The sequence below is a fragment of the Cariama cristata genome, unplaced genomic scaffold, assembly GCF_000690535.1.
Source record: "Cariama cristata isolate BGI_N322 unplaced genomic scaffold, ASM69053v1 scaffold13566, whole genome shotgun sequence".
Classification (NCBI taxonomy): Eukaryota; Metazoa; Chordata; class Aves; order Cariamiformes; family Cariamidae; genus Cariama; species Cariama cristata.
Window position 1 is genome coordinate 571 of NW_009623871.1, and position 25010 is coordinate 25580.

Below are 25010 nucleotides of genomic sequence, written 5' to 3' on the forward strand. Positions count from 1 at the left end.
TTTAGTCAGAAAAGAAGGGGGGAGGGGTGTGAAGAGTGCAAAGAGTTTGTGTCTCATCATTGACAAATTACTTCCTGTGGGTATTGTAGCTTCCATTTTATGTCTCTAAAACTAGCAGAAGAGTAAGTGACTTGACACCATCTGGTCATTTAGTCCACCCATGGATAATTTACTATTTCCTGGGTCAAGACGCTGAAGTCAGGAATTTTGTTGTTAGAGTGAGTATAATGTAAATATAGGTACACGGTCAATTGACACTATTTCTGAAAAGTTATATCTGGTTGTATGTGAAATGAAACAGTATTCCTTTTAAGACTAAGATCACAACCACAGATTCTAATAAAGTTACAAACTACTGTGTGTTACTTCTGAGGTATAATTGCACAACATTTAATTCTCTTACCCAGTTTTTCACTGGAGCCAGAAGTATATACCACTGCATTGGTGCCACATACCTTTTTCAGTTTGATGACTCCTTCCTGAGTGTTCTCATCTGTTGTGATGTCAAACAAGTTTCCTCCATCTCCTGGAACTATGTTGTACTCAATTTCTGCATTTTTCCCAAAATCAGGATCCACAGCTCTGATCCTTCCAATAGCAGAACCAACGTGAGAGGACTCAGGTACTTTTAAATGGAAGATACCTGTCACAAAGTGGTACAGAGTTATTCTTGGGATTTCTTGATAATTAACATAGTATGTCTGATTAAAACCATGGAGCCTGTGGAAAATAAACAGGCTTAAATATTCCAATTAAAATGATGAGTTCAAAACAGCAAAGGATTAGAAAAAGATATGTATGTCTTACCCACTAATTTCCCCTAGTTTCTAGATTTGGTCCAGCACAGCTGTAAGGGCCTTAGCGTCTCTGTCTCTTGAGATACCTATCTATATTTCTATCTTTAATTTTACCCTTTGACTCTTTTGAATTAAATTCTACTTGTAGACAGTACATAAGCATTTTCCTCCTTCTATGTTTAACAGTTTTTAGTATCTGAATTTTTATTTGGTTTGAGAAAATATATCTATGCATTTCACAGTAGATGAAAGCAAAAATTCAGTCGAAAAAGGATTTGCATCCATTTCTGTAATATTTAATATTACATTTACAAGTACAGCTCCTGGGGGGGGAGGAGATATAAAGAGTATTGTTTATACATTAGCCACCAGAGGGTGCTCTTATTAAAATTTCAGTGATGAACATAAATTTTTGGCTCTGCACACTTTTGTTTTCATTTTCTTTACTATCGGTGGTTACAAAAGTTAAAAAAAAAAACACAGGAAAAGTACATACTTTCAAAATAAGCATTACTACTGATATGTGAGGACAAAATGGTTTCTTTCATGGAAACTGCTATGTTGAAAAAATGTTAGACATAAAATAGCTAAAAGAAACTGTCCGAAGTACTTTTGAGTCAGCCTCGACTTTAATGACACCAGTAGCATCAGGCCTTAGTTTGTAACACCGTGCCCTGGCTTATTACACTGCTGGTGAAGTGCTTGCCTTTCCTTGTCAGCTGCACCTCTGGCTGGAGTGGTTACTTTGCACAGCTGCCAGGGACCGAGCTGCCATGACGAGCATTTCCCGTGGGCAGGTAGTCCTCACCTTTCTTCATGCATCCACCTTTGCTGGCAGAACCACCAGCAGCTTTTGGAGCTGATTTCAGTGGGCCTGGGGTGTTAGATTCACTGTATCTTGACTCTCACCAAAGCTAGCGTTTGCTTGCCCATTAATTTCATTTTCCTGGGTCATCCTCCAACAGCTCTCGTTGAGCAGCCCCATTGGTGCAGGAAAACATCAGCAACGGCCTTCTCTGTTTTTCTACATGTGAACATGTAGGAGGAAATTTACACCTCTTTTTCAATAGTATAGCAGGACAGGAATCTGTGACTAGTAGGAGGTATATTAGAGAGATGTCTCAGAGATTTCTGCCTGGTAGTGGTTCAGTCACACTTCACAAAATGAGGCTCTGAGAAGTTGTATATCGTGTGACAGCAGGATCGATGACTTTCACATCCAGCCGCTGAATTAAACAGCAGACGATATTCCCTGTCATCATCTCCTCACAATGCATGCTGTGTCAGCTTATTCAGTTTTACAATATTTCCAGGTGAGGAAAAAAACGACATTAGCACTGCTGGATTAGGAGTAAACCTACTCTTTTGTGAGTTAGTAGTTTGGGCTATGGTACATATATAGTTGTCTGTTTGACTGCCTCTGAAAAAATATGTTTTGTCTGCTTCCTCCCCCTGTTCATCAGTATGCAAAACTGAAGGCAAAACTTGCTTTGTTTGTTTGAGAAAATCCCTGTAAGTAAAGTCTGCTTGTGCCAGCACCCTCATTTTGACATTACTATATGTAGCTTTGTAGTACTCATTGACTGAGCTACTAAAGGTTGTGCAATTATAATTTCACTATTTTTTCCAAGGGAATATACTAAAGGAACCTCTTCTTTTTCCAAGCGAATGTACTAAAGGAAGCCTTATTTTTTCTTCTTGTTTTAACATCTGGAAAGGAGCACTATGACGCAAAATATTATCAAGACATGAGCAACCTCAGCTGTTTCTTGTACTTCAATGACTCTGAGTAAATAACAAAATTTTAACATAGTATGCAGGAGACAATCACAAATCCTCCAGTTAGCTAATGTAACTTACGAATATGTGTATTACTGGGTCTCTGCTATGCAAGTTATTCAGAAGAGGTGGAAAAAAAGGAATCCAAAAGGGCTTTTCCTAGACTTCAATCTTATGTTATGTTTCCACAATATAGTTCTAGCCCTGATGCCCAGGTCTTTTACAGACACTTACACTGGATGACAGAAATCATTGCTTCACTGTTTGCTTTTTACAGCCACAATTTTGGTGAACATAAAATGTAAGAGCATATGATAATGGATTTTTCCTTCTTTGCCTAGTTGATCTATTGTTAGTGAACTAAAGAGAACTCACATTCACTAAAAAAAAAAAAAAAAAAAAAATTCTATAAAATATTGTACCTGGCAGTAAAGTGTGTGGGACTTAGATGAAGTCAAAGAAACACTACATTACTCATTTCAGATTGTTTAGGCTTTTATCAGTTATTTTCAATGACTTGGCATTTCATCACTTCCAGAAATTGAACAGCAATAAAGATGGGGTCGTTCAGATTAATTCGAAACTCTGAAGTAATCTTCAACTCTGCCAGAGTCAGATCTCTGAAGATGTAGTGTGTAATTATACTGCCATTGTCCTCCTGTAATATTATCTTCACAGCATATGGAAGCTGGTAATGGTGCTACTGTGACAACATACTTTCAGAATAAAATAAATGAAAACAAATAATATATTTAGTTGCCAGTCCAAGGAAAAACTCCGAGAGAATATAATGTATAGCATGAAAACCTTCTTTTATTTCCCCCCAGAAAATAGTCTTTGTACAGAGGACATTGGAAATGATCAATATATGCTGTACATGAAATGTAACAGAAAAACAGTTCTGTAGATTTTTATTTTTCTGTTTCTAGAAGACATTACTTCTTGCTGTGGACTTGCTGTGACTGTTTAGCATTATTCAGTTTTTATTGTCCATTTTGCCTGTAAACACTACTACCTCCATTTGCTATAGAGGTATATTGAAATAGGCCCAAGTAATAGCCTTTTGCTCCCAAAGATCCTGAAAACCTTGTTCTCTGCAGCTTCTAGGAATGATGGAACAAGCAGCTCAGACAAACTTATGCAGCAACTGATTACACTGCTCAAACAGTTCTGTCAAATTTTGTAGATTGTCTCACGTGACTTCTCTGCCTACAAAAATCTTTTCTTCTACTTGCATAAATCTCTTTTAAATGTGTTTTCTAAGGTTGCTGTTGGCTTTTGTAAAGGATGGGCGATATGGGATGTACCAAAGAAGTAAGCCCTTAATTCCCTCAGACTGCACAACAAAACTGCACTCTGCAACTAGTTACCTTTTTGCTGATTTCGGTCATGTGTGTTACATGCAAGTCAGAACATTTTCATCTATAGGAAAGCCAGTAGCAATGCATATTACTCAGTCAAGATTTTTCACTGCACTGTAAATGGATTTTTAAGAAAAACAAATCAATTTTTTTTTTTCTAAGGCCAAAAGTCATGTGCCAGTTGACATGGTTGAGTTATGCAACAATTCACACTTAAATTACACTTAAAATTCAACCTAGAATCCAAAACTAGAGAAAGCCCAGTGATTATGTAGCTTAGCATAAGCATTCAGGCATACCCTTATGAAGCCTTTGTAGTCTCTATGTGACTCAGGGTGTGAAACTTCTCAGAATTTGAGGTTAAGCAGCATAAATATAAAATAAATGAGTAATGATGCTGTTGAAGATTTCAGGCTGAAATGACAGGGCTTTTTACTCAGCCCCAAAAGCATTCAGGAAACTGAAGTGGAGGTGAGCTAACAACTCACATACACTGCCTCTGAGTTTCTAAAACAAAGACGGTTCCAAAGCGCATAGCAGGAAGAAATCAGAGCTGAGTAAGTGACAGGTAATCAGTCATATTGACTGAAATTCAGCACACATTTACAGTTCTTTTGACATGATTAGATTAGTTTTAGTTTTTAAGGCTCAAAAGCTGTTCTGGGGGTTGATTTTTACTTACAAAGGGGTTTTTTTTGTTTTGTTTCCCCACACCTGCAGTTTACAGGTACACCATCATTTACCAAAAAGGTTTTCAATTCTGATGAGAATAAGAAATTAAAACTATCGTTACATCTCATTAACGAAAAAATCATTAAGAAATAACCCAGGTTAGCATGTAAGGATTTAAGCTAAATACATATTGGCCTTCAACATAACAGCTGTAAATGATATTTCAGCTTTTTTCTAATCTGTCACCATACACATACTGTGTGTATACAAGATAATCCTCTCCTGCTTTTTCTATGTCTATATTTTTTTCAGTTCTCTTTCGCAGCTGCCAAAGTATTGCATTGCAGTTAATCATAATAGCATGAATCTTCTAGGCAACAACACTTACATAAAATACTTTTTTTCTCTTTGAATTAAATCTTTAATGTTTTCTCAGGACAAAAAAAAAATCAGGTTATGTATATTATAATATTCTTGTTAGCTTAAGTTACCAAGGCATTTCAGCTTTTATCCTGGTCAGATTATTAAGTCACTGATTTCTCTCAGTTTAGGAAAAATCCAAAGACAACAGTTCATATTTACTTTCTGTTGTTTTAACAATAGTGTAATAGGCAAAAGAAAGGATACTGTAAATACAAGTAGATACTCAGTATATCAAATCTGTTACATCAACTATAGCTAATCAGCCTAATAATTAGCGGCATCTGATGTACATGCTTCTAAAACTGGGAAGATGTGATATAGCACAGCGTCGATGTACATTCATGCCTCTCCTAGCTATGGCTCTGTGCCCTGCAGGGGACTGGGACCTTGTGTAGGAAAGAGAAAGGCTGGGGTTTGTCACCATGTGCTCTGATGCAGGTCATGCATGACCTGGCATAGGCTGGTAAAACTTCAGTTATGGCAAGGCTTCTTCCATCCTCAAACTCGCTGCTCTGAGTTAGGATTTATGGCCTCATTAAATATAGCATAAACATTCTCAAAAATTCCTGGTTCTCTGCTGTGGTTCCCAAAGTCCACACCTAGCAAGAGCTACATCTCTCCAGACTGCAGAGATCCTGGACGTTCAAGAGTCCCCAGTTCTTCAAGGAAAATGAGCAGAAGCCAACCCCCTTTTGAGTTTGATCCTGCCCAAGTTTAGGGTTATCCATATGACAGAGCTTCCCCAGAGCTGGCAGCTTCTGAGCCAGGACTCCTCAGGTGAGCTAGCACACTGTATTTTTGAGGTCGTCCTCTTTCTTCCTTTCATAAAGGGAAAAAAGGGTTCATCATATCTGGTATAATTTTTGTATACTGAAAAATTTCAGTTTAACCATTTGCTGTTTTTTCCACTGATAAACTGTTGTCAGAAAGCTTACTAGAAATAAATCTCCCCAATGCATGTCACAGACTAATTCCACAGAGCATAGTATCACCCTTGTTGGAGTAAGGGTTCAGGAACTGGGAAACGCCAATTCATTTTCTCAGCTGAAGATCTTCAGACCCACAGCTTCTGTCTCCAAAGAGCGCTGGGTGTAGCAAAGACAAGAGAGAATATTCTGTTTAACTGCATAATGGAGAAATAATTCTAGAAGCAGTTGTTTGGAGCCACAGGCACTCAGATGTGTGTGTCCTAATACCTAGGCAAGAATAATAATATTCTTTGAAGAATCTTAAATTGTGTTTTGTATGGTGGCACAGTTTTAATAGGAGAGGAAGAAAATGCTCATTTCTAGAATTTCCTCAAGTTTATAATTTAGGGTTTCTCCTAGATGATATGGAGTTGAATTCTGACAAGCTGAGGAGACCAAACCAAGCTCCTCAGCAACTGCTTTAATCATGCTTTTATTATTGTATAGGAAAGATCTCACCATTATCACTTTCCCTTCCATTGGTTTTGCTATATGGAACAGTGGTGGCTAAATGGTCATCTATGCAAAGTCTGACTTTGTCAGTGTGTTCATGTGCTAGGCAATGTGCTTCCTGGATCTCTGAGGGCCTATGTGGAAAACCAGTTCTAGATGACCAGTTTCATTTTGTATTATGACCAGTAAAGAACTGTTCTGCTAATATCCAGTCTACTGATTAAGAAATTATTAGCAAACAAAAAAAAAAAAGCAGTGAAAAAAGTCTAAAATACAATGAGAAAAATAATTTTTTTGGTGTATAGACTAAAAACTTGAATCAAACGTTTTTATGTAAGTTATATAGTGGCTGTAAAGAACTATCAAGGTGTAGCATGCCTTACAGATAGAAGAAGGATAGTTTTCGGGAGAAAATGTCTTTCCTTTTTCAGGATCTCAGGCAGCATGTAATTGGCATTTATCAGGTAGCTCTGTTGGTAATATTCTGGTCATCACACCATCATCATAAAATAAATCAATACACTTATTCCCTCTATAAAGTTTAAATTGCATTATATATGTAAAACGTTAACATGATAAAAAGTATATTGCCAAGGATGGGACACAGAGTTTGCAATGCTCTGCTTAACATCTCTGCTTCTCAAATATCTTGCAGGAGGTTTTTCATATTTTCTTTATTACTCTGGCACAAAATATAATAACACAATTTTACTACAATTCATTCAGTCTCAAGAATGTGGTCAAACCATTTACTTTAGGATCTAAGCCAAATGCTCTAAATCATCTGTATTGGAAGAATCATTTTTCTCTCCATCGACTAAGGAAATTGGGTCCCTCTCTTCAGTCCTCCAAGTCACACCTAAGTTGCATGCCTAAAATCACCCAAACAAAACATTCTCAACATCTGTATTACTCAGAAGACTCCCTGTGAAACTTCGATTTTCACATTTTGCATTTCAAATTGGGTACATTTTATGCAAATGGTTTCCCCTAAAATATGTATTACTGTTCTTCACCATGTTGGCACAGTCTGAAGCAGAAAATTATTATTTTTAAAGATAAAAAATGTGAAATCATCAAGTACAAGTGCATAATGGTTTACTGTTCTTTGTTTTAAGTTTTAGTTTCCCGTACTCAATTTCCTTAAAATACTTGTGATTTAGTGTGTGATTTAGAACAAAAAATAATGATACAATAGGAAGGCAATTGGCCTCACATTTGTAGTCCCTTATACTTACAGCAAGTATGATCAACTTATCAAAAGTGATGTTTATGTCTCCAATTCAAGTCTTTAAAGGTGACATCTCTATATAAATATTGCTCCTTTTGCAATGAAATGTGTGTGTAGTAAGTGCTTAATTACAGATACTTCTCTTGAAAACATTGGTAATCACATTTATAAGATCAACAAATTTGTTGTGGAAGCCACTGAGAAAAAAATAATTGTTATGAATTCAAGAGAAAAGTTGAAAGAGTTCCTCTGGAATATTTCTGTTATTTTCTTTTTATTTTTATAGCTTTCTTTGTGCAAAAATTCATCTAAACATGTATTTTGGACTCAGAGAAGGCAGTTTCAAAACTGCTTGGTATCTGCAGCTCCTATTGCTGTCAGTAGGAGCCTTTGGATTGTTGCAAGCACGTTCTGGGCATCTCATTTAATGCTTTTACAAGGAGTGGAGCACTCCTGAAAACTTGACTACAACTGTGACTGTTAGGTATTTCTGAAAATCACTAGTCTAAACTATTGTGATTACAATTAGATAATTACGTATGGTCTGATCCACTTCATGTTGCACTGTAGCCTCTGAATTTTCAGAAAGCAAGCCCACCATGGTCAGAAGGAGAAAGGCTGTGTTGATTTCTTACTTGGACAGAAGGCCTCAGGGAAAAAGGCAGATGCTGCCAGAAATGATAGTGACACAGCAAGTGACACTGTAGTCTGTGAGTCACTTTGTGCAACCAATTTTCAAAGCATTGCAAGGCAACCCCATCCAGTTAAAGCTGTAGCCCTAGCTACTCTTCAGTATCAGAGAGTAGGTGGTGCATTTAAGCCATCCCAAGGTTACTGTGGATAAATTCATGCATCCAATCTAAACGCTCTTTGTGTTTTGAATGAATAATTTCTTCGCCGCTCCCCACAGAAAACACATTGAGGTGGAACGAATGCCATGATTCCTGCCAAAGGTTGTTGAACTTCTATGAACCGTGTTTGTTTACACCTTCTATATAGAAGGTAGCAGATGTAAAACACAATTATTAATGATAATAATCTACTGTGATGATGATCATGTGTTTAAAAATAATTGACCTATAAATCTTGCAGCTAGTGATCAATTACTACTTAAACCTGATGACAGGGGAAAAATGAATTGGATAAGTGCAGACTAACAAAAGAATTTTATGACCAATAGCTAATATTTAACTTCTAACCACTATTGTCCTCTTTAGTATTTCTTGTACTGTTGCTTACTTACAATCAGAGCACTATGTTTTACCTAGTGACAACTTGCCTATATTTTTCATTGGCTATTGTATAGTACCAAGAAATAGCTATATTTGTTTTCATGCTCTGCTTTGCAACTGAGGGTTCAGTCTCAGTTTAGAGCTTTAAAGAGGTTTTTGTTTCATTCAATCAGTACTCCAAACAATCCTTGAAGAACAGCCTTTACTACTTATGCATTCTTGAGAAACTTTAAAAAAAAGGTGTAGCAGACATAAAATTTACTAAACATTTAGTGTTTTGAGAATCTATGGTAACTGAATATCTCTCACTCTCTATAGTAACTGAATCTCTCTCCCTCCAGTTTATTTCTCATTTTTTTTTCAAAATATTATGCTTTAGTTGGGTTTTGTGTTATTGTTCACTCGGAATCAAATGTTTCACTCTTCAAGATGCTTTATGATCAAGACCATGCAACAGTGAAAGCTACCAAAAAGAAAGAAGTTTCTAGAGAGCTTTTACTAAGACTACATCCACTTTTGGGGGCAAATCAGCTCTTACTGAAAGTGCTTGAAGAATTCTGATGTGGAAATGAACAAGAAAAAAGTAAGAGAAAGTTGGCATAAGTGTAAATAGAAATCTGTATGGATGTTGAATTTTATCTTAACTCCTTCATGTTGCACACACAGAAATAGTAACAGAAGCCTACTTAACTGCCAGCTGCTATGACCCAAGGTAGGTTCCATGGTCTGGACTGCAAAGCATGGGCTCAAAAAAGCTACAACTGTACAAAGAAATTCCATGTACGAGCTGTACTCTGGGGCCCAGAAGCTAGCCAGTATAGAATGGCCTATTTCCATTTTATTAAATTCTTTTACTCACACCAAAATAGGTCAGCTTCATGGAAAGTGACTGTAAAAAATAGTTCGTGATCTGTACTAATTTCCCCAAATGCCCTGAATTTGTCTGAGAAATCTTTACTTGGTGTTGGTCAAAACTGTGCTGAATGACTGTGCTAAGGCTAATAGTACGGATGATTTAAAGGCCTAGGAACTTTCCCTGACACTCTCATGTCCTCCTTTAAGTCCTCCGAGCAAGACAAATTGTGCCGTTGTATACTTTCTTTTAATCTATGTAAAAATGTCTATAATTACACTGATTAAGTGGAGGTATAGAAAAAAAAAGTACAGAGGATTTTTTGTGACTAGCTGTCAAATGTGGAGCTAATGCAGGTGGGTCAAATAGAAACAGCAGGCAAGGGTCATTGAGCTGTGTGACCGTGTGGTGGCCAAACCAAGCAAGATGGAGCTGTAAACATCTTATTGGATATGATGAAGACTCACAATCTCAGTACAGCAAAATGTGGAGAGACTCAGAGCTAGAAGTGAACCAACAAAGGATAAAATATTTTAGCAGTGTTATTGTTGGGGAGAAAAATCCACTTCGGAAGGAGAAGGAGGAGATGACCACATTGTAGTTATAAGACGAAAATGAGATCGAGGATAAATTTGTGACTGTTTTAGCAGAATGGAGACTAGAGTGCATGTTGAACGTAAGGATAGACAGAGTGAGGAGGAAAGAGAAGGCCAGAGGTGGGGGGAGGCAGAGATGCAGATAGTACAGAGGTGTGAGACTTGGAAGGAACCTGGATTAAAGAGGGGTTACCCTAAGACCTCCTCTGATTCCTGTAAGAGCACCGTGAAAATTCTGGTCTGTTAGTATGTATTCACATACTGATTTGCCTATTGTTTTGCTGGTGTTAAAGCTGTAGTTAAGTGGCTCACTGGTATTGCAATCCAGAATTATAATGACCTCTGCATGGCTGCTGGTTTCATGATTGGTTTACAATTGCATGGGCCTGTTTCTGGAGTCTTTGCAGACTGAAAAATACAGTTTTAGTTTACTCAAAACTCATAAGTAAATGGAAATCAGACATGTTGACATTATGCTGACATAAATCTGACATTAAAAGATTCAAGCTTGGTTTACAAAGCCAAGCTGGTGCTTTTTTCCTTTCATGTCTTATGGCATAGTGGTTAGAAAATTAACAAAGATGGAGTAGACAAGGACTCGACCTTCGCTTCCTCTCTGATTCAAAGCAATCTCTGAGTTGCTTTGGTTTCCCACCTAATCGCTGCCTGCAGACTACTCTGCAATGAATCTGTCCACCTGTCCTGTGTAAGTATCTCACATTTGGTGTAAAATAGGTAATTAGTTGCTGGAAATGAATTAGGGCATCTTGTCTGCCAGGCAAATTCTTTAATCAATTAAAGATAGCCTCATTTTCATTCTAAGAACCAATGAACATACAAGTGCTGTATACAAAGCACAACAACTTTTAACAGGAGTACCAAGAGAAGCCATACTACACTATGTAAACTGCAGTGGGTAGAAAAACTTCCCAGAAAGTTGGGTAGACTTGCTAAAATACTTAATTAGGTAGATCAGAGCTCTGAACCTTAATCCCATGTAAGTTTTCTAGCAAATTGTCCAAGTAGGGATAGAATAAATCTTCCTCATTATTTTTTTAGTCAAAATCTCTGCTTTCATTATTTTAATTTTTTAGGTTAGTGAACGGAATAATTTTTTAGTCACACTGTCCTTTTCTGTAAATATCTCATTTACTGCTGGGTAGGATCTGTGTTGTATTCTTCTGAAACCTTTAAAACCAGATACCATTATTTGAGGAAATTCTCTCACATATGGCACTCATCCAAAGCAGTGAATTAAAAGATTTTTCTTTCTATCCCATGTGGACCAGAAGACCTTTTACTTGCACTCTGCATCTGAACCCAATTTTGCAATAAAATCTGAGCAAGACTGATTCAAAGCCACGTGAATGGAATCAGCCACATTTAGTTTATTAGATGAACAAAATTGACCTGCTTTTCTATAGTAAAACTTATGCTAAACAGTGTGTGTGCAATTTCTGTGATGTACTAAGCTTCCCAGAAGGTATAAACAAGTAACTATAATACAAGTTTTCAAGCCATAGTGTTTGTATGCATAAGTATCTATAGGCAGGATATTCCAAGTTCAGCACTTGGTTGTCTTTTCTTTCAAAATATTTCTATAGAAATAGTGAAAGTAAACCTATTAAAATATGCTATAAACTAATAAATAATCACTGAAATTAGATGCTGTCTAAAGAATAATAATATGCAAACACTATTCCTAATATCATAATTGTGAAATGGATACTAGATCTACATAATATATCATCCAGACAATAGGTCATTCAAGTAGCATGCAAAGTTTATGCAACTAAGAGGAAAAAAGGGCTAGATCTCTTTTATAAAGGTCTTTTTTACTTACATTGAAATTCCTGAAGTTGCATCAATGAAACACATTTTTTTCTGATTTCAGAATTGTCTGTTTTGTTGACCTTTCTATTTAAAATTGTTGTTTCCTCTGCTGTCTCCAGTAGAGGTTTTAATACATTCTGTGAAATGCCTTGTACTGGCCACGCTTGAAATCCACATCCAATTAGCTGCAAACTTCTACGGTATGGACAGGCAGATGATGTACAAAGTCCTAGGAATGATCCTTCAACCTTGCCTTCTAACCAGAAAGACGAATAGTTACATTTCTGTTTCCAAGCATGTTAGACTTTCTGGAAATTTGCCATACTTTTTTAATGCAAACTAACTTGATGGATTTCACTGAGGTACTTCTGGAAAGACCAATGACAATAAAAAACTGGTCCTTGTGGTGTCTAGGCGTTGCTCTACAGCTGTCTGAACATTTTGAATGTGGTTGCAAAACAGCCCTGAGATAATGGTTTCTGACCATCAGAGCACTTTTTTTTTTAAAGTCAAGACAGGCAAAAATAAACCAAATTCAAGTGTTGGGTCCAAAACTTAATTCATTTTTTGTCTATCAGAAACAGTTTTTAATCATTCCTCTACAATATTAACTTCTCCTGTGACTTGGAAATTATACGATAAAACACAGCTTTAGACAAATAGGTTTTTTGAATAGAAAAAGTAAATTCAGTGAGTGTCATATTAAAAATACACACCTTAAAAATAAGCCCAGCTTATTGCTGACCTAATAAGACACTTGAGAATGGCCTTTTATTCGCTAATATCAGAATAAAAACTGTATAAATTTTAAAATTAAATTTCTTCTATATTATGGCCTTATCCTCTAGAAGTATATTTATGTCATATTAAAATAAAAAGACATACTATTCCTTTGACTAAAATGATTTGCATGTGCTTTTATTGCTCAGCATATAAGGGTTTGTTTCTCTAAATTGCTTCCACAGTCACTCTGTCATCAGTGAACAAAGGAAAGAGGAAAACTGAAGCACAATAACCTTACAAAAGATGAATCAACCACTTCCCTTAATTGGTTTGATTCCATAAAGTATAATTTATACCAACTAATTATACAGTTTTTGTCATTTAAATGTTGAAGTAAATATAACCCATCCATCCTTTCTTGATGCTTATTTTAAGAGTAGGAAACAAGCCACAGCTGTCCTTGCAGCTAGCTCAGACTGGTCTAATGCTTGATGGGTTAAAGGTTAGCCCAGTAGCTTCTAGGAAGGAAGTGCTGAACTCTCTTTTTACTTAACCAGCTATTGTGTACGTAAGTAGCTGAGAGACAAAGGCCATCAGTTCCCTTCCAGACCAGGATGCATATGTACAGACAAACTGCTTTTATTCACTCCTCTCTGTTCAAAGGCAATGGTGTGTTATACCAAATTTTCATTTAATTGCTTGAACTTCATTGCTATGATAGGAAAAGTACTTTCCTTTTCAGTCTTTGCCTTATTTTTTCTGGTTTTGGCAAGAATCAAACTTTGGTATGAAACATTTATTTTTTTTATGAAAAAGTTCAATCTTTAACAATGAAACATGCACAGTAATGCAGAAAGTCAGTGTACTAATGAAGAACCAGGCAAGATATACATAAACCACTTTTGGAAATATATTTCTACTAATAAAATCATTCAGATTTGTTTTTCCCTCTAGTTATAAAGAAAATACTGATTTTCTGAAGTGTCTCAGTTTTCTGAAATGTGGGCCAATAGATACCTGCAGGTCAAACAACTCTGACAGAAATATATAATGTTTAGAGGTTTCCCCTTTGTTACACTCCTCATTACTGTGAGACATGCAAGGTGGGAGTTCCTCACTGAGTATGTTCAAAAGCACAGGTTCTAAATAAAAAATTCAAAAAGCAGGGCAGTCACAGGTTTTTCATCACTGAATGCTGATATCCCATCCAAACCTCCCTGTCTCCTTAAAGGACCCTTGATGAGATGAAGGTGTTTTGTGATACGTTTTTTTGGCAAGCTTGTAATGTATTATTTATCAGTGTAGCTTCTTCCAAGTATTAATAATATATGTTCTGCAACTTTTGCTGTGAAATCTTTTTTTTCAGTTAACTGAATTCAGAAAATAAATTTAAACTTTATTCTGTGATAATTAATATCTTCTTATTTAATAAGGTAATCTATAGCATGGCATCTTAGATATAAGCCCTTTGGGAAACTGTGGTCCTGATTATGTGATGCAAAAACTTTTACCCCGTGGCAGTTAGTTACTGTTAAAGGACCTTCAGTCAGTCCCTTTTTTCAATCTCCACTTGGACTTCCTGGCTTTGTTGAGGTCTCAACTCCCAGTAACAACACAGGCTCTCTAGGTCTTGCCAGGCCTGAACTTGCCTGGACCTGATTTTAAAGGCTTATTTTTCACATAAACCAAAATTCTGCACAAGTGGCCTTTCAGCTACAGTAGTCAAGAAAATTACAAACTTCATTTCCTGGCAGGTAGTTACTCTAAATCATTTCAATGTTTTCAAAATACAGTGATTGCATTAGAAAAAAAATTAATACTCAACTTTTTTCTATCAATTATTTTTGTTTAGCTGTAATTAGCCTTGTGTCTCTCTGAATTTCAGGCACACTATACATCATCTCACATACCACTTAACTAAATGGGACTGGCTAAGTAAATCCCCATTGATCGGGATATTTGCTTCTACTATTTTGATTAAGCAGAAGTCGTTTACAAGAATATAAATACGTTGCCTGTAACACAACCCCAAAAAAAGAATGTTTCAGGTAACTGTCTGCCTTGATCAAGCTTGTTCCAATATATTGACATTTTAGCTTGTAAGGCATGTTAAATGTTTATTATTTTCAATATCAACACAAACCTCCAATATTATTCTCTTGTTTTGTTGGGAGACACTGCTATAATTTGGCTTCTGTGCCATTTGATACAATAGAAAGAAAAGGTTTTCAACCGTATTAGCATGCAAAGCACAGGATAAGCTTGGTCTCTTGTGATTTTTTTTGCTCCTTCACAGCAAGAATTGGACAAAGACTTCATAACTACAGTGCATGCGTTAAATGAGACCTCAAGGCTATCTTCTTCAAAGAGGATGATATATTCCATGAATTCTCTGTGTCACAAAAACTGTCTGACATTATATTAGACTTGTGTATTTCTGCAACACAATAGTAGATGAAGGCATACAATAAAATAGAAAATTACTAAAGCCCATAACAGCAAAGAAAGTAAAATACACAACTGAAAATCAGATATGGGGAAAGAGCACTGCACCGAAGGAACTTGCCAATGCACTGAGTTTTTCCCTTTCCAGGCAGTCACATTATTTACTCTTGCACCTGTGGTATCCTTCCAGTGGCAGGGGTTCCAGCTGAAAGGAAGGAACAGACTGCAGTGATGGGTGGTTTGGCAAGCATTGAGGATGAGGACAGTGGGAATGCTGGTTCAAAGAGACATTCTGGGATGATTTGCTTGTTGACCAGATTTGGAGCATCTCACAAGTGTTTTGACAGGATGTCAGGAAACACAAGGAGGCGCCTGTGGCTGTATCCTTGTGACCTCTGACAAAATAAGGTAAGACTGGATAGAGGTCTTAGGGGTGAAATTTAGGCTGGCAAGAGAAAGCTGAAGTTAAGGACATTCATAGTAGCATAGTTTGAAATTGTCTCACTATGTACAATCAGGGAAAGAAAGATGGAAAGGCAAAGCTTTAAATGCCTAGCTGAGAAAAAGGTGTAAGGAGAAGAGATTCACATTATTGGGAAGCAGAGGCACTTGCTAAAGACTGGATGCCCATAAGAGAAGATGCAAAATTCATTTTGGCCACAGGAAAAACAGGTTTCAGAAATTTTAAAAGCTTTTCTATGACCATTGTGATTCTAGCTGAAATGTTCAGGAAAATTTGCAGGTGTTGGAAAGTTTGAAAAATGCAAAAGTAAACAGTTCAGATAAAGGGTGCAGTCACCAGAATTGTATATTCTTCAGTGAAGAATGCCACAAAAGGTGATGATAGTCCAGTAGGAAATGCAGTAATGGTAGATCACACAGAATCAAACTAGGATCTAGTAAAGAGAAGAAAGCAAGCCATAATATAAAGCCAAGGGTTAAAATGGGAACTGGTATGGGTAGCTTTAATGCCTAACACTAAACAAGAATATCACCATAGGCATATTCAAAATCTGTGGGAAAGAAAAAAATCAGTCAGGCAGTGCAGTACCAAAGAGCAAAATACACAGGAAAGGCAACACAGACCTTATCAGTGGAGGAATAACAACGGTTGTTAAAGGAAGCTGTAAGTCTAATAAGACTTAAAGAAGAGAACAGTATTAACACTAGCTAGTCAGGAAAAGTTCTTTAGTTCTAAATTTTACAGTAATCATAATGAGTTTAAATCCAATATCTGCGGACGACCAATAAGATCCAAAATTATGATGGTTGTACTCAGTTAAATAAAAAAAAAAGGCAAAAAATAAATAAAACTGAGGCATATTGCTACAGAAAATCTGAATGGGATAGCTGAGACAGTTAAATCACTGTGGGTGGTGTGGATGCCATCTAGGAACACCATTTGAAGACCCACAGTAAATGCACAGCACCCATTAAAAAGCAAGTCTATAAGGATAAACAGCATAGCTAATAAAAGCAAGAACACATCTTTCAAAAAATGAAGTTGTGTCTCAGGAAGGACAATAGAAAGAATCATAAAATCTGCTTTATCTATAAAACCACAATAAAGAAGACAAAAACCCAAGTTTGAATAAATCTCTGGCAAACAAGCTAATAATAATTGTCTTTTAAAGACATCTGAAGGCAAAAGCCTGAGAGGAACCATGTGAAACCAATTCAAAATTGAAATATAGAAGTGCTCAGAGATGATAACATCACAAATGTAAAACTTAATACAATTTTTTCTTTGTGTTCAGGGTAGAATAGCTGGGGAATTTTTCTATCCTGATACCCTTTTTTTATGGGGGACACATGAGAAGGTTACATTAGCTGTAAAAGCAATTGTGGAATGAGCAGACACAACAGTAACAAATCATTGGGCTTAGCTGTTACATGCCTAAGAGCCTGAAGGATGAAATAAGTGAACTATTATGATGTGTAATATTTTGCTTCAAACCACTGTGGTGCAAGAAGCCTTGGAGGTGCTAACATAACAATGATTTTTTTCCTCAAAGATTTCCAGGGAACTCTGGGGAGCTAAGGATGGATATGACTGACATGAACAGTGCAAAACAGTAGAAGCCAAATTAATGGACTCATGGAGAATATCCCATACTGAAAAAAACTCAACACAGCTTTTCTAAATAAAGGTCATATTTTGCAATGCTGTCTGAATTCTTTTAAGAGATCAAAATGCAGGTAGATAGGTAGGGATGAATTCAAAACAAATGAGGGGGAGCTGTTTGTTGTGCGATATATGATTAATCTGTGTACCTCATAACATAGGACGTCGTGAACTCTGCAATTTTACATAAGTTTCGAAGCAATGGGGAAAATTGCTGTAAGAAAACTCCATTGAGGCTTGTTAAATACAAAGACATCATCTGGGCTAAAAATTTTTAGCAACTGAGGAAATGTTCTAGAATATTGTTTGGCCTGTTCTTAGTTGTACCCCCTAGTTATCAGTGTAAGAGACAGAAGGCAGGGCCAGATGGATCTTTGTCTTGATATGGTCATTCTTATATGCTTGCACTAATGCAATATATTTTCATACAAAGGAAAAGAAGAAGAACAATTTTTATATGAGAGAAAACCATGAATTTTCAGGTATAAATGCTAAGGAACATTTATGATACATAAAGTGGGATTACAATTCATGTGCAAGAAAAGAGATAAAAAGTAAGAAGCTGCCATGATCTTACTACAATTTCACACAAGTGTTCTAATATGAATTTGCCAACTTTTAGCAGCTAATTGTTTTGGCAAAGTTATCACAGTTTATACTTGATTAGTTTCTGCATTTCAAAGGTATGGAATATACAAAACTTCAATAAATTGAAGGAGAGCAATAAGCGACAATCCTGCTGATCATACACAGACTATGAAACTCTTTAAATTAGCATATTTCTGAAAAGCCTCATTTTAACTAATTGATATGAAATGTAATAAATTGTCAGTGGATGATCACTATTTTAGGGCTGTAAGTGTCTTCAAGGACAGTTATAATCTTCTGGGCCACGATGTGTAAAAAAATCTATTCCTGATTATCATAACGACAATGCTTAGCATGAGCCAGTTCTGACTTCGGTACCTGGAAGTCTCAGGTTATAACCTTTTGTCATTTGAAGGGATCATCCAGTTTCCCTTGACAAAATAGTATTTTCCAAATAATTTTTAAAGCGTAAATTAAATGAATTCTCAGGCTTAGGTTGGTCCTGTGGAATGATGATATATTTCTTCTTAAACATTAAAAATTCATACTGTCAAATTGAGCTTTATATTATTTAAAAAAAACAACAGTATATTCTAAATTTTTTCATCATATATGTTCTTCTTTCTCAATCTCAGTTCCTTATCTAAAGGATTTTTCACATTAACACTTTCAGACAAGCTTATTTGAAAATTAGTGCATTTGGAATACAACATACTCTTAGGAAATCTGGGTGGGTTGTCATTGACATCCGTGAGAGTAATGTTTACAGTGGTAGTACCAGCTAATCCTCCCAGCTGTCCTCCCATGTCCTTGGCTTGGATTAGAACTTGATATTGTTCTTTCACTTCTCTGTCCATATTTGGCAAAGCTGTTCTTATTACACCTACGAGAAGAAATTGGAAAGAGAAAGAACAAGTAAATAAAGGGCTGTGATTTTCTACTATTACATTTTAATACTGGTTCTCTTGGAGCAGGACTAAAGGGTTGATAAGAGACAAGTTCACACAGAAACATGCAAATCACTTGGGCTTGTCAAAAGTGTGTTCATCAGCTCTTCAACCATTCAAAATGACTGCTGTGTCTTTTCAATCAGGACATGAACGGCTGAAAGAGAATGGTGCAATTTCACTAGGGATGTGAGCGACGGGAGCACAGGTTTGCCACATTGGGACCAAAGAATGCTGCGTTGTGAGGAGTAGGGCAATGTAGGAAGAGGTGGCAATGCATTTCAGAGCCTGCATCTTCAATTGTTTCCAACCAGTCACTTGCCATCACAGTTAAGCTACTGTAGGCCAAGACAACATCCCTTCTGTAGAAAAGGAGGTCTTTATTAGAAGACTCACTTTTGCTTGAGAAAGTTTTCTTGATATAGCACATAGATGCAGTGAAAACTTTAGAAGTTTCCTTAAAGAAACATAATTAAAATGTCATAGTAACACATTACCCAAATGACTCTTAATCTTCAGTGATTTTGGATAGCTGACATCTAAATAGGTATGCCATAATCTCCCTTCTGATACGTTAAGACTGTATATGATAAAAGCAAGACTGGTAGAGAGAGAGAGGTATTACAGATCATAGGATTAGCTGATAAGGTTGTAAAAAGCTATAAGGTTTTGGGCACTCAAGTCTTTCTCTTGAAACAAAATGTATAGGAGCAAATGCATTTCTTTGTCAAAATTTTGGAAGTGCATATTACATTGCAAAATGCTATATATTCAGTAGTAGTTTTCAGAAAATGGTTAGGTGCAGATTGGTGCAGATAGCATGCACAATTGAAAAATAAACCAATTGGAACCATGCTTCTCCTCTAAGTTATTATTGTTTTATAAAATACTATTTTCTAGTATTAAACCTTTTGGATTTAAAAGCAATCTTTTTCCCCTAGTGTTATAATGGATCTGGAATGATAACAATCAAAGTTTAAGGGTCATTCTTATTTTATGACAACTAACCGCTGCTGTGTTAACAAGTAAGAATAGGAACCATTAGCTTATAGTACTTGTTCAGAGTCTAGAAATAACTTTGACCTAAATCTGCTATTTCTGGAACATATTAAAAATTCCCTTTGAATTGAATTGTGTAACAATTTCCTTTCTCTCCACTTGTAACACTGATGATGATAATGACAACGTTCATAATAACTACTATTTTCTACCTCAGTATGGCATATACTGTACTGCATAGATCTGGAATATGACTACTAAATACTTAAGAACATTTAGATATTTCAACACTATCCTTTAAAGCTTTTGAAAACAATCAGTGTTGTTCAATGTTTTGTTTGTTCCAGACAGAAATCTCGAATGGTAAAACTGTAAAAATTTGTTCATATTCATGTGATATTCATTAAAAAACCTTTTTGAATTTAGGATGAACATTACTAGGTTTCCTCTCGAATCTCTTCTTCCATGTTTTTGCACTGTGTTCGACAGTATTTTACATCATCTTTGGTATGCTCATTCTAAGGAGAAAAGAGCTATGAGAATTAAAGACTTTACTCGTTATACTAGCAAAACAAAATAACTAAGTAGAAAAAAATAAAAATGGGCAGATAGAAGGTTGTGAGCAGGAGATGCAGTTTATTTGATTATTATACCTGTTTTAGGTACAACTGAGTGGCTTTCTCTTTTAGAAATGTTCCAGATTGTCTTCAGAAAATGAAGAATTGGTTATCACTCTAGTAGTAAAGTTCCCAATTGCCCACTGTTTATCCTTGTCTGGAAATATAAGGGCATTCTATATATTTTTCTGTAAAAAAACTTTGCCTCCAGTAAAAAAAATCAATAATTTTCATGTCTAGCAGTTCATAGGCAATTTTCCCTTTTCTACCCACTGTATTTGAAAAGCATAGAAAAAACCCTGAGAAATACTATATTTACCAAAATAATTTGTTAATATGGACAGGACAAAGGTGATTTAAAGTTATCTAACCAGTAAAATAGAATAATAAAATGGATGTAAAAATCCATAGGAAAGAAAGTACTACAAATTTTGGTATCCCAGCCTCAGCTTCACAAAGAATATCCAAAATTTAAATCAAAGGCTTATTATAATGTAGAGGTCTTATGTCCACATAGTGATGTTCTAAGTGTTTTTAAATCCTTCAAACTTAAGATTTTACAATAAAGATTGTTCAGCTCTAGAACTGAATGACTTTGACTTTTTTTTTTTGATTTTTTTTTTTATTTTGCAAATGCCATCAGTATCAAATATGCAAAAAAGTATGGTCTCAATGAGGCTACTGAAAACTGAAAATAGTATGTATGGGACCTGGACCAGAAGATACACTCTGCAAAGTTGAGCCACAATTCAACAGGAGATGATTCACTTATGTGGAAGAGAAAATACAAGTTCCATGAAAAAACTCCTGAATAAATATTAACATCAATACTCCTGCCCACACCAATCTGGTTTTCAAGAATATAACTGAGGTCAGAATATGGACTGGAATACTGAGTCTAAGAAAAAATTGGAGACATCTTGCCATAAATAAGAATATTAACCTCATAAATACATCAGAAAACTGGGCAGAAAGAAGTTTGTCAAAAGGACATTTTAGTAACAGAACAGAACGTAGAGAGGAAAGATAAGGGAGGTTATCTGTTTTAAGAGAAATGCTGTATGTTAAAGAGAACCCACATTAAAATCAGAAGAGCAATTTCATAGCATCAAAAAGTAACCCCCACGTATAAGATTTGAGGCCTTAAAATGTGCCATTCCCAAGAGGGATTGTAACGCATTTAACCTTCCTGCAAGAGCAATATAAGCTAATTCTCCCACTTCCACATAGTTTGCTTACCTCCACCAAAGCACTGTAAAAAATTAGGTCAATGAAGAAGAGGAGTAAAGGGGCAACTATGACATTCAGACCCATAAGAGTTAAAAACTATTTAGGTGTACTAGATTCATATCAGAATAAACGTTTATCACCTATCAGGAATGATTTGAGAAAGAAGTATGCGTAAAGTCATGTGCATGCCAAACACAATCCTTATTTCACATATAAAGTTGTGGTCATTGGTTTCACCATAACTGCTTTGCGATGAGATCATCAGGTAGTAATAGAAATTTCCACAAACATACCAGCTCTTGTGTGGTAGAAGCTAAAATGTAAACGGAATGTTTGGAACTGTTTGGAAATGAATAAAGAATGAAAGTGTTATGATTAAGCCATTTTGTACATCTATATTAGCTGCCTTCTTGAATGTTGTGTGCACTTTCTCATCCTGAGAAGGAGGAGAAGGATGATCAGTGTTATGGAATGGTTTCTGTTTAAAGAAGTTTTCAATCTAGAAAAGAGGCAACAAGGGGACAATATGGGTCTATATGGTCATAGGGAACTAATAAATAGGATTTAACTGTTCACTATCTCGTGCAATAGAAGTGTGAGGTATGAAATAAGTTAAGGAGTGTTGTGTTTCAAAGAAACAAGAGGAGCTGTTTTTTCACCCAAAACCCAGTTTTGCTGTGGAATTTCTAGTCACTGGGTGTGCAGATACTGTGCTCCTGGAGAAGTCAACTCTACTGGGAAGTGGACAAGTTATGGAGGAGAAATCCTTTCAGAGTTTTAGTTACATGGACACTGCTGATCATCCAGGAACTTCATGAGAACAAGTTGTCGAAGAGTAGAAGGGTATTCAGGGGGTGCATCGTTAAACACTTCTTTTATCCTTCACTAGAGCTGAGCAGTTGATCACTTTTGGAAACATGATACAGGGCAGAACGGACCTTTGGTCTGACCTAGTACAGATGTTCTTAAGTTCTTTAAATAACTACGAGGGAATGTCTCAAAATTGTCACTAGAATGCAAGAGACAGAAAAAAAAGCCAAGAATAGCAACCCAAAAAATGATTATCCATCTGCCAGCAGTTCTGAGTTTGTCTGTCATTTTGTACCCAAATGGCTTTCTTCCCCTTTCCTGTCAAAAACACTCAAGACAGGTGTCTGGCGGTAAAACTCTGCAGTGAAAAACTACTGTATCATCTCCTCAGTAATAAAATATAGAATTGGAAATGACAGAAGATCTATAGTGCTGCCCAAGACTTCTGGAATTTAGAGCAAATTATTGAGCAGCATCCTGAGCTTTATTATTCACATACTGCTTATCTCTACAGTCATTTTTAGACCCACAGGTAACTCTCGTGCTGTGACCTTTCTCATGTAAGACAGGTTATGGCACATTATTGTTGCTCATAGAAGCATGAATCTACATGCATTTTTCTGGTACAGGATTTTAAGCTATACTGGGCTAACTGTTTAATGAAACTTCCTTTGCAGCTGTGTGCTTTCTTTTACTACCAAGGTCTACCTGAGTAACTCATTAAAGATATTAATAGACCGAAGTGGAAACACTGGGTTTGTATGATGTTCCAGGGCTAGCAGGGTGCAGGCCATCATCTATGGTCCACTCACTACTCACTACTGAGTAATAGATAAGAGTAGATGATACAGCAATTCAAAGTGCCATGGGAAAAAAGTTCTTCTTCAAGTACTAATAACTATTAATTTTTCTTCTTGTGTAACTTGTACTAGAACTCCAGTTGTGGCTGCAGTAAAGGGTTTTGTTGCCATTGAATTCCTCCTTATTCTTTACAAGACAAATAAAAAAATGAGTATAAAGATAAATAACTTTTTCCCCAGACACTTGAAGAAGTACCATTTCAGTTTGAAAAGTAAAATTGCTCACTGCAAATTGCAATATGATCTCCTGCTAAATGGAGCATGTGACAAAGGTATGTGTCCATTGGAGACAGTGCACTAACAGCCTTATGAGGCTCTCACCACCAAACTATTGATTGATTGGGGTTAAAGGGTCTTTAACACACAATCTGACATACAAGTACAGCTTCACTGGAAGGAGAAACTATCTGCTGAAAGGGTCATATGGACAACTATCCCTGTAACCCATTCAGGATGACACAATGCATGGCATTCACCATGTAGGTTATTGGCTCCTTAACTGAATTACTAAATATAGAAACAAGAATGACATTTAGAAATATAGGACAAGATATCTAATTAACATGTCTACCAACCTCCCAAATACTTCAGTCTCTTTAAATGTATTATCCTTTTCTGCTCACACATCCAGTAACCCCAGGCAAACGTACTATGCCCCAGGATAAGAAGAGGGCAGTAGATGATTAGCTGTTTTCAGATTAGCTCTCTATATTAAAACAATCATTGCTAGAAAATTTCTGACTGTAAGTTCAGCAAGTAAAAATTCTGAGAAAAAAGAAGGTAGACCCAAGAAACAAAACTGAATCATCAGGAAGAAACAAAAATCTGCTACGTCTGTAGCAGATAAAGCTTTAGATATAGAGAAATGGTAAAGCATAAAAAAGATAATTGTTCATTGTATACATATTTTAGATATTCCAGGACTGGCTGGAGGAGCATGTTTCTTTTGTTTCTACAACAGATTTTAATTCATTCAAAAACTAGTCAATACTCAAAACTGAATCATGTGCAAAGTTACTCTACTGGTTTTTGGCCATATCAGCCCAGTCCATATTTATTCTTTATACTGTCCACATGAATCAAAATCCAAAGTTTAAATCTTCACTGTTTCTTATAAACTATTTACCTGTCTTAGGATCAATGGAGAAATATGGTTGCCCCTGAAGAATGCTGTAAACCACTCTAGCACTGTTTCCATAAGTGGGATCATCAGCATCTGTCGCCTTTACTTGAAGAACATATGCTCCTGCGAAGAAACACATGTAATCACATTTTCAGTATAGAGCAGTGATCAGGGATATTTCAGACACATTAGTCCTCTTGCTAGTGAATTCTGTTGTAATTCTTGTTCCACTGGAAACAAGATGAGAATAAAACAGTCAATTCTTCATCTCCATGCTAGCAACCATCTAGGTAACAGCTAAGGAATAATGGGAAGGAAAGGAGAAACAGCCCACCATCATCAGAT

At 36.2% G+C, this 25010-nt stretch overlaps 1 protein-coding gene across 1 annotated transcript; it reads right to left on the reverse strand.

Moving 5' to 3' along the window:
• Positions 1-403: 403 nt before the first annotated feature.
• Positions 404-24804, reverse strand: LOC104163819 (cadherin-12-like; the record flags this gene model as incomplete). The annotated part of the gene is made up of 3 exons (XM_009702937.1): positions 24669-24804; positions 18795-18962; positions 404-643 (listed from the first exon to the last, which is right to left on the reverse strand). Coding segments are annotated over exons 1-3 (544 nt in total), but the record flags the coding sequence as incomplete, so codon positions are not given.
• Between the last annotated feature and the right edge of the window lie 206 nt (positions 24805-25010).